The following is a 10385-nucleotide window of genomic DNA, read 5'->3' as shown; positions in this document are numbered from 1 at the left end:
AAGGTTTCATAATGCGCTGAAAGTAATGATCTGAATCCTGTTTTTCTCTACGGCTTCATGTCACCTGTCATTGTGGGTCCTGCGCCGCTCATGGGGGACATGTGGGGATATCCTGGAGGCCCCATCATGGACATGCTCTGTCTGGTGTCCATGTAGAGATTTCCTGCAGAGAGGATCAAAACCACACTTGATTTTCAGCAATTATTTAAACCAGGCAATGCACCTCTTGAATTCAAGTATCTGAACCAAACTAGTTTCTAGAGGGAGGCCTTGCAGTCTAGTTTACAGGGGGATTCTGAATTTACCATTACTACTATTATTTACACGTCTCTCTGCTGAAATCAATGTTTGAACTGCTTTCAGCAGTATATTACCTGTGGCTCTCCTAAAACAGCAGGTCATCTTTTAGGACTGAACGATTTAAAAAAAATATATCTAATTGGGATTATTTTGACTGATATTGTAATTGCGATGTTATTTGTGATATTAGAGGGAATGATCATTTCTACATCATTATTCTTATTTTCATTGAAAAACATATTAAACTGATTATGGTGTGATTTTTGTGAGGATTTGTAGCAAACAAAGATGTTTTATTTAGTGTGTAGAATATGATGTGTAGGCCAGGACATTTCTGTAGCACGACAATAATTATTTTAAAATGAACAAATATTGCGCCTTCTACGGTCTGAAAATTGCAGTAGGTCATATTGCGATTTTGATAACATTTTGATTAATTGTGCAGCCCTATAATCTTTGTAACTTTGTAACATTTTGGAGTTTGTGTGTCAACTCACAAGGTTTGGAGAGCAGAAAAAAAAGCAAAATTGTGTTTAATTTTTCCGACATTCCTCTTATCTTTTATTTTTCCCTGTGAATTACTGAATCATCTGATATCTTCAGACCTCTAAAAAAAGATGCAAATAAATCTGATCTGGTCTCAACTGGTAGATATGTGCAGCCGGTATCGAGGGGTTGCAAGCAGACATTGTTTCTTTTTAAGTTGTCACACAACCCAAAAATGTTGGGAATCACTGGCATGAAGGCCAAGCAGAGCTCATCATGTGCAAAAAGACTGAAGACTTGTTGCAATTTCAGATAGAGAGAACTGAGATAAAATCACCAGACAATGGGCTTCTATATTCATTTTTACAGAGTTGTTCTTTCTTACAGATAAACAGCCAGAAAGACCTCACAGCTATACTGACATTTGAAGTTCTATATACTGTACAATTACATGATCTTTTCCAGGAAACTAAACCAGATTAAATGCCTACGTCTTTCAAGATACATGATGTAGATTATTCCCCTTCCATCAGCTGCTGTCTCTATATGATGATTTAAATATCACTTGAGTTTAAAACAAAACCTGCTCAGCACAGTGACACAAATTCAATCAAGCCGTGCTATAAAAGAGACGGTAGGAGTTAAGGAGCGGGTGTTTAACCTGCGTTGAGGTGCTGGCTGGGTTTGCTGGGGTGCATGGAGCCGAGACAAACAGGAGACTGCACTGCCCCTTGTGGCTGGATTACGCCGGTGCGGGCAAAAAACTGGTTGATGGACGAGCAGAGGTCGGCGATCTGGGTGGGTTCCAGGGACCAGTTGTTCAACTCCGCTTGTCTCATGCTGTCTCTCAATCCTTACGGAGATAAAACACACATTAGCACACACATTAGAGTTACCATCAGAGCCATGTGACTGTGTCTGTCTGCACTAAAATGCCTTTGTGACAATGAAATGCATGAAACTGCACCAGCCGACTGTCCAAAGAATATAAATTTAGTATAAATGAGAAACTAATTTACAAACACAAAGAGAAACTTTGGATGCAATATATATTCATTATGTCAGTAACCTTCAGTGGGTGATATTTAAAAAACATCCTACCTTGCAATCCTAGACTGTAATTGGATAAACTGACCTGCTGAGCTCGGTGTTTTGGTAATTAAACTTGAAGGCAGTGTTATTTAATTGAAGAGCTCAGTTTAATTAAACTCGTAATCAACTCCACAGTGTCAACACTTCAGCACTCAATCAAAAGCTGGGGCAGTACTGTACCATCAGCTCCTGCCTTTAAATGTTCTCTTTCTTCAGAAAAAAGTCTAACAAATGAATTAAATACATAACTATTATTTGTTTAATATTTCTAAAATGCAGTAAGGTCTATTTGTATTGTGTCCAAACCGCACCTTGGAAAGGTGAAAGGTCGACATCAGCCCAGTTATAGCTGCTAGCAATACGACAGCTTTCTTTCAGTGCATCCAGATTTGGGTACCAGTCAGACAGTAAACCTGAAACACACACACACATCACACTACCTGTAACATTACACGATAAGAGACTTGAAGGATACAGGTGATTTTGGTTCACTCCTGGGACAAATACAGATTTAGTCCTAATTGCATCATTTTACGGACAACTGCACAATAATTGCTGCTGTAATTGTTATATACTGTTGGGTTAGGTAATAAGGCCAGATGATGCATTTTCATTGTAGTCACATTTTTTATAGCTGTGCAGGCAGTTGTAGCACCAAATAAAACAGATTATCAGGCTTTTTAACAGTTCAGCTCTGCGCTGCGGCCACTAGGAGGAGCCAGTCCACTCTGTAAGAGCTGCTGGAGTCGCTGGATGCAGCATTGCTTTGTTCTCACAAACAGCACAGATAATAAATCAGATGATGATTTACTGTTTAGCAGCTTTACATTTCCAGAGCACATAACAATTTCTAAATGACGATGATGCAAAGCCGTATCCAGCTGTCGTCTTTTGTTGACGTGTGTCTGTATGATGAACATGATGAGGACTGCGAAACGCGGCGAAAGACGATGACAGACATAGGGGTCTTACCTGTGTTGCAGGCCATCTGTTGCTGGGTAGGATGGGGCTGGTGGGAGAGGCTCGGATGCTGCTGTCCGTGTTGAGAAGGGTGCTGGCTGTGCTGCGCGTGTTGGGCGGGGTGCGGCGTGTGTTGCTGTGGGTGCTGGCCGTGGGACGGGTGCTGCGATGGGTGCTGCCCGTGCTGGGAGTGCGCAGCGTGCTGGGGGTGCTGTGGGAGCTGACTGTGTTGGCTGTGCTGGGCGTGTTGGCTGTGTTGGTTGTGTTGGTTGTGGGGGCCGCCGTGCTGCTGCGGGAGGTGCTGTGCGTGGGGCGATCCGTGGCCGGGGTGGGCCTGGGCCGGATGGGACAGGGGCACCTGGCCACTGTTGGCGGAGTGGCTGTTGGGGTGGCTGTTGGGTTGGTTGTTTGACAGGCTGTTCTGAGTGCTAATGGTGCCACTGGGGGAGTGCTGATAGGAGCAGGAGGTGTGGGTCTGCTGGGAGGAATCCGACGGTATGCCCATCAGACCTGGGAAACAAAACACACCGACACAAAGCTTATAACAGTGCTGAAACAAAGAGTCGACGACAGACAATTATGTGCATTATCAACAATTTTGATAATTGACGGTGCTGCAATAAACCTTACATTATCCATTAATTGGCAATTATTTTCCCAATTAATCGATAAGTTGCTTTGTCTATAAAATGTCAGAAAATAATCACATTTTCGCAGAGCCAAAGGTGACGTCTTTAAACATCTTGTTTTGTCGTACCAACCAAAACCACCAAAATATTAAATTCACAGTAATACAAAACTAAGGCTGCAACTAACGATTATTTTCATTGTCGAATAATCTGTTGATTATTTTCTCGATTAATCGATTAGTTGTTTGGTCTATAAAATGTCAGAAAATGGTGAAAAAATTTCAATCAGTGTTTCCCAAAGTCCAAGATGACATCCTCAAATATGTCCACAACTCAAAGACATTCAGTTTACTGTCATAGAGGCGTAAAGAAACCAGAAAATATTCACATTTAAGAAGCTGGAATCAGAGAATTTGGACATTTCTTAAATAATTACTCAAACCGATTAATCGATTATTAAAATAATTGCCGATTAATTTAATAGTTGACAACATATCGATTTATCTTGGCAGCTCTAAATATAACAGAAAATAATCAGCAAATTCTCACACTGAAGAAGCTGGGACGAGTTAACGGCCACTTTTGCTTGAAAAATGGCTCAAACTATTAATAAATAATAAAATTGTTGCAGATTAATTTTCCGTAGATTGTTGATAAAATGCCAGCACTTGCTGGTTGCAGCGTCTCAGTTGTGAGGATTTGCTGCTTTTCTCTGTTTCTTCTCATTGTGATGAAACATATTTTGGACTGTTCGTTGCTACAGAAAAAGCAATTTGCAGACGTCACCTTGGGCTCTTCACTGAATCACTGAATCTAAAAGTAATTGACAAATTAATTGATAATGAAAATATCTTTTTTAGTTGAAGCCCTAACTGGTGAAATGAGACTACTAATTCCAACACAGATGTCAGTCACATGGCTTTCAGACTGAGGTGTATTAGAATAATGCACTTCAGCACAAACACAAAGAGAGCCGGGGTCCTCATATATAAAAACAGCTACTTTCATATATCTGAACATCTTACAATAATGGGATCTGGACCTCCCGGGTTTAAAGGAATACTTCACCCCCAAAATGATCATTTGTATATCAATTACCCACCCTGTGTTACCTTGAATTCATTAAGAAAAGTTGGTTTTTCTTGCATGCCTCCGCAGTGAACAAATATTCAAAAAACGGAGAAAAGTCTTGATGAATTGAAGTAAATGGGGGCCGCGTTAACAACAGCAAAACTATATCAAAACATCCGTTTACAAACTCTCACACAACTTGTGCAGTATAATCCAAGTCTCATTTATCCAGTCGTATGCAAACTACTTCCCAAATACCTCATCTTCGCTAAAACCTTACTATTTAAAACACTTAACAGTACTCATATGGACGAGTAGCGCGCCTGCGCAACTGTGAGACTGTTTATGCAGAAGTGTTTTAAATAGTAAGGTTTTAGCGAAGACGATGTGTTTGGGAAGTAGTGAGCATACGACTGGATAAATGAGACTTTGATTATACTGCACGAGTTGTGTGAGAGTTTGTAAACGGATGTTTTGATAGCCAATAACTAGGGCTGTCAAAGTTAACATGATAGTAATTAGTTTTAACGCCATTCATTTCTTTAACACATTATCACAACTTGTGATTTTTTAGGTTGTAGCGAGCTCAGTGTTAAAGCTAGAATGAAGATATTGGTATCATATGAAACTACTCATATGAATCCATTGACACCAACCATGTCATACTAGCTTGTCGCGAAGGAGGCAGAATAACGCCCCAAACTTGCGCTATTTTTTGTGAAGAAAAACTGTCATGGCCATTTTCAAAGGGGTCCCTTGACCTCTGACCTCAAGATATGTGACTGAAAATGGGTTCTATGGATACCCACGAGTCTCCCCTTTACAGACATGCCCACTTTATGATAATCACATGCAGTTTTGGGGCAAGTCATAGTCAAGTCAGCACACTGACACACTGACAGCTGTTGTTGTCTGTTGGGCTGCAGTTTGCCATGTTATGATCTGAGCATATTTTTTATGCTAAATGCAGTACCTGTGAGGGTTTCTGGACAATATTTTACATTGTTTTGTGTTGTTAAATGATTTCTAATAATAAATATATACATACATTTGCATAAAGCAACATATTTGCCCACTCCCATGTTGATAAAAGTATTAAATACTTGACAAATCTCTTTTTAAGGTACATTTTGAACAGATAAAAAATGTGTGATTAATTTGCGATTCAATATTTAATTTTATTTATTTTGGATTGACAGCCCTACCAATAACCTTGTTTGTAGTAGCAGCTTTTTTGTTGTTAAACATGGCCCCCATTTACTTCAATTCATCAAGACTTTTCTCCGTTCTCGGATTTTCCATTCAACGTGGAGGCATGCGAGAAAAACAAAGTTTTCTTCATGAACACGCGGTGAGTACTTGATATACAAATGGTCATTTTGGGGGCTGAAGTATTCCTTTTAAGTAGTTCTACACTTGAGACAAACCAGCTGCCTCCTTGTTGTATCAGGGAATGACTCAGCATCAGTTGTGTCTCTGAGGTTCGCGAGCTGCCGTCGCCTCCCCTCTTCCGCCACACAGCTCTGGACTGTCTTTGACAAATTCATTGTGCTGCTGTGCGGCTCTTTAACAGACATGACTGGAACATGAACATCTGCACACCCAACTGCAATCATCTGAGTGGCAGGGAGTGGTCTTAAGAGGCCCTGTCCTTCACAGCTTTGGCACAGTAAACCTATTTCACTGGAGTGCTTTTAGAGCTGACTCTCGCCCTGCACCTCCACAATCGGCACGTAACACTCACTGCAGGGGTGACAAAGGTGCATCTCTTATCGGCACAGAAAGCCCATTGTCCAACCAGGGAAATACAGAAAGCAATTAACGCGGCACCAGAATAATAATGCGAGCTCATTACCTATTATCAAAGCCAGTGAATTAGCTCACTGTCTACAGCGGCAGAGTGTGAAATCCTCTAGCTCGATTATTTACGCTTTTTAATTGCTAGAGCTTGTCTGACTAAGAGATTTCACTTTTATGTGCATAAAAAAAGGTAACAACTTTGAACTAATGAAACATAGATGATAGATTAAAGGAGGAACTCTTTGAAAACATTAGCATGAAATGCATTTGATTTGTGAAAGTAGGTTATACACAGAAAGCTCAGTCTACTTTGCTCATAACCCGCTTGTCAAGTGCTCTTTGTTTATCAGTCAATCAGATTACAAGCAGAAATGCATTTTGTTCTGCGGGGACTCACAGGCTTTCGGAAAGCTGTGCTCTATCCGCTACTATGTATTATATCATACAAATTCCCCATCATTATGACAAATGAACCTCAAATCCAGCAGATTTACTGAGGACTTGGGCTGCCTGCAACCTCCTTCACTCCCTCTGATGAAACATGAGAAAACATTTCAAACGTGACAACAAGACGCAGAAAACTTTCATGTAATTTGAAGAACTATAAAAGCAAGAAGGATGGCGTATCAAATCTGAATTAACCATTAAATGAATGCAGTAACATCTCTTTTTACATCCTCTAATGAAATATTTAAGACATGAACTCTCAGACTCTACTTCTGAATATGAAATGAGGCCTTTTCCACATTGCTCCGGCAAAAGACCATGAAAATACTCAGTATAGATTTACACTATAGGCTAGTCAGCCTGTTGAATACCTGCTCGCTTCACGGTAAACCTAATTAGTGCCTAAAGACTCTCTGTAGCCCCAGCTGTTAAGAACAAACCAACATTAGGGAAAATCGTTCTGAGAATCATCCCGTTCCTTGATAAATAAAGCTTAGGCTCTTTATTAGATTTCCACTTGACGCTCCCGCGAGGCCACTCACCTTGTTGGCTGAAGGACTGCTCAAAAACAGACTTGTAAAGGCTGCGGAAGGAGGCACTGAGATCTTCAAATTCAGAGAACAGGAGCTGCTTGTCCCTGTCGGGCATGTTGTACTGGGACTGGGGGGGCTGCTGGAGGCTCATGGACTGGGACACGGGCTCTGGGTGAGTGGTCACCTGGAGAGACGAGGAGATAAAGAAGGTTTAAAAAACCGCAAACAGCAATATCGAGTGCAAAGTAAGATGTTTAATGTTTAATTTGTGATTGATTTTTGTGGAAGCACACCGGCTACAGTTCTGCTGCTACATCTGCACCACAGACTACAGGGACTACTACAGTAAGAGGAGCGCACTATAATGTTCAAACACATCAATAATATACATACTTTTCAAAGATACCCGCCATGCTCATCTGGTCACGGAGCCGCAGAAACAGAAAACAGAAAACCTCTAGAATATTCAATGCTTGTGGTTTATGTGAATGTACACAGTAAACACACAAGTCAAATCCAGGGGGCTACCGCTGGGGCTGAGAAGTGAAGCCAATGTAGAAGTGCCTTAAACCTGCATTCTCTCTAACAGCCAGCAGGGGGCGACTCCTCTGGTTGTAAAAAGAAGTCTGATCGTATAGAAGTCTATGAGAAAATGAGCCTACCTCTCACTTGATGTATTACCTCAGTAAACATTATAACATGAGTTTATGGTCTCAGTCACTAGTTTCAAGTCTTCTTCAATACAGCATGATGTTCATTTAGTAAATAATGGTCCCATTTAGAGTCAGATAGACCATAAAGCAGGGGATGCTTCAGGGCGTGGCTACCTTGTGATTGACAAGTCGCTACCACGGCGTTGTCCGTGTTTTCGTCTTACAACTTTAACCCTTTCACAGTATGTGTTTTCAGTTCAGAAATGTTAATTATTGGTGCCTTCAAGTGGGGTCGTGTTTATCGTGTTCACGAGAAGAGTCCATATGAACGCCCCCCTCTTGTGGTATTCACGACATAGTAAGTGGAAAGTTTCTGAAAGCTCCGAGTTCAGGAGTTGTGACGTGTTTGTTGACGTTGTCAGAAATGGCGGAGGCCTTGGAAGTTAATTTTTTGTTGTACAACAAGTTAATATATTTTTAATTTTAGTTATATATTTTCATAATCATAATTTTATAATAGGTTTAAGGAAAATGTTGATATTCCCAACGGCCTCATCTTTTCCTCTGTCATTATGCCTTTGCATTTACTGCATTATTATTATTGCTAAATTGTTAGCCTCCGTGTCTTCTAGACGCCAACAGTAACGTTAATATTGCCGTTGCTTGGCAGCGGTGTTCTCACGACTTAACCACTTGAACACCAAGCATATTGTGTACACAAACTTCCCATGTGGTAAACACGAGCTCACGAGTTTCATTTGAAGGCACCATATAACCTTTTTGGGCGCCTAAAAATGTCTTATTCAGCGTTCAGTAGTATTAAAACCAAGATGACGACAGCCAAAATGCCGAACTCAAGGCTTCAAAACAGCAGTCCGCAAACCAATGGGTGACGTCACGGTAACTACGTCCACTTCTTATATAGTCTATGAAGATGGTTTGAGTGTTCGGAGGAGCCACTGTAATAATGTTATGGTGTCAGTCAGACAGCATGTAAAGAACAATCACACGGACCACAATAATCTAGGTCAGTGCTTAGTTACCGCCTTGGCTCGCGTAACATTAAGAGACCAACTCGAATGGACACAAACCCGATACTCTGGTGGCCAAGCAAAATGTATTTAAAACAAAATCAATAGCAATACCTTGTACATATAAGCAGGCATTTTATCCATGTATTTGTGTGGGCAGTCAATGTTATGCACCGCCCCGAGGTGTGAGACGGCAAGCTGCGTTCCCCCTCCAGCAACGACTTAGTCTACGGGATTCATCGCAGCGAGGGCAACGATGAAAAACCATCGCTATTTCACAAAGCAGGACCTGACCCGTGTCAACTGTGGGGCTAGCATTACAAGAGAGGTCACGTCCAATTTCTGATCATAACATCTTCCTCTTCCAAGATGTGGGCAGGCTGCTCAAGTGCACGGCTCACAGTCTGGCTTGGCTAAGAGTGAAGAGGTGATAATAAAGCCAGAGTGTTTACTGTGAGCTGCTGCTTTGGCTGTGTGTGAGAGAGAGAGAGAGCACATCCATCAGGCTGAGCCGATCGATGCCCAGCGCCTGGAGCAGGGAGCACTCTAGGATGCAGGAGGACCACACCAAAGAGGGGGCATCTCTGGTGGGAGGACATCAGAGGCAGCGCTTTCCTTTGTCTGGCTTCCAGGAGCGTGCACATTTTTCTCTGTTTCCCTTAACCCCCTTCCTGATGTTGTACTCCAGCGCATGTCCACCCTGAACCTCGGTCTATTGCTGTCTACGGCTGGCTCCTCTGAAGAAAGCCTCCCGGGGCTTTCTGATCAGATGAAATATGGGATACAGTACACTTTCTAAGTCTGGCGGTGCTTCATTTTCATTCATTTAGTGACTGTGGCTCCCCCACAGCTTGAAAAATGTGGATAAAATAAGAATTTATCATTTGGCCTTGGCGCTTAGTGTTAAACAAATCATCAACTACAGCACATTTATATAAATATCTAGTTACAAATATCCAGCTAAGAGACATTCATGAGCTGCAGCATCGACATCCAGAACTACCAGCATCCTTTAAGGAACAGCAAGGCGACCGAGATGCTGCTGCAGCAGGACCTCATTTGCTCCGTCTTTGTACCGGTGCAAAATGTAGATTGATGAAGAGCGCTCCCTGGTCTTACCGGTGTGTAGCTGTGCACACTGCCCACACTGTTGAGATTGACGGAGGCCAGACTCTGATCAGACAGGCTGTTGTTAAGGCTGCTTCTTGGACTATCGCTCCCTTCCTGGTCTGTGTTGTACAACGCCACCTGAAACACATATATGTACATTAGCTTATTCTCTCTTACACACACACACTTATGTTACTAATAGGGGTACGGGTGTCGCGATATGCCGGTATTGACGATGATCATGATATAATTAAAAAATGAAATATTGATATC

General features: G+C 41.7%; 1 protein-coding gene across 3 annotated transcripts in view; it reads right to left on the bottom strand.

The window, feature by feature from the left end:
* foxj3 (forkhead box J3) overlaps positions 1-10385 on the bottom strand; it is a 91905-nt gene that overhangs the window by 7392 nt on the left and 74128 nt on the right. For 2 of the 3 annotated variants that reach the window (XR_012594961.1, XM_074644240.1), the window contains exons 6-11: positions 10122-10250; positions 7328-7502; positions 2851-3348; positions 2190-2291; positions 1448-1639; positions 65-163 (exon numbers count right to left, since the gene is read on the bottom strand). Coding sequence is in view for 2 of the 3 variants with exons in the window: in XM_074644240.1 (XP_074500341.1) it covers positions 65-163; positions 1448-1639; positions 2190-2291; positions 2851-3348; positions 7328-7502; positions 10122-10250 (1195 nt within the window). In the remaining variant the exon portion in view is untranslated. The remainder of the gene's footprint in view (positions 1-64; positions 164-1447; positions 1640-2189; positions 2292-2850; positions 3349-7327; positions 7503-10121; positions 10251-10385) is intronic. The other variant, XM_074644250.1, reaches the window with a different exon arrangement.

Source organism: Sebastes fasciatus, chromosome 1, assembly GCF_043250625.1.
Source record: "Sebastes fasciatus isolate fSebFas1 chromosome 1, fSebFas1.pri, whole genome shotgun sequence".
NCBI lineage: Eukaryota > Metazoa > Chordata > Actinopteri > Perciformes > Sebastidae > Sebastes > Sebastes fasciatus.
The sequence above is the reverse complement of the archived record's forward strand: the minus strand, read 5'-3'. Positions and strand labels throughout refer to the sequence as shown.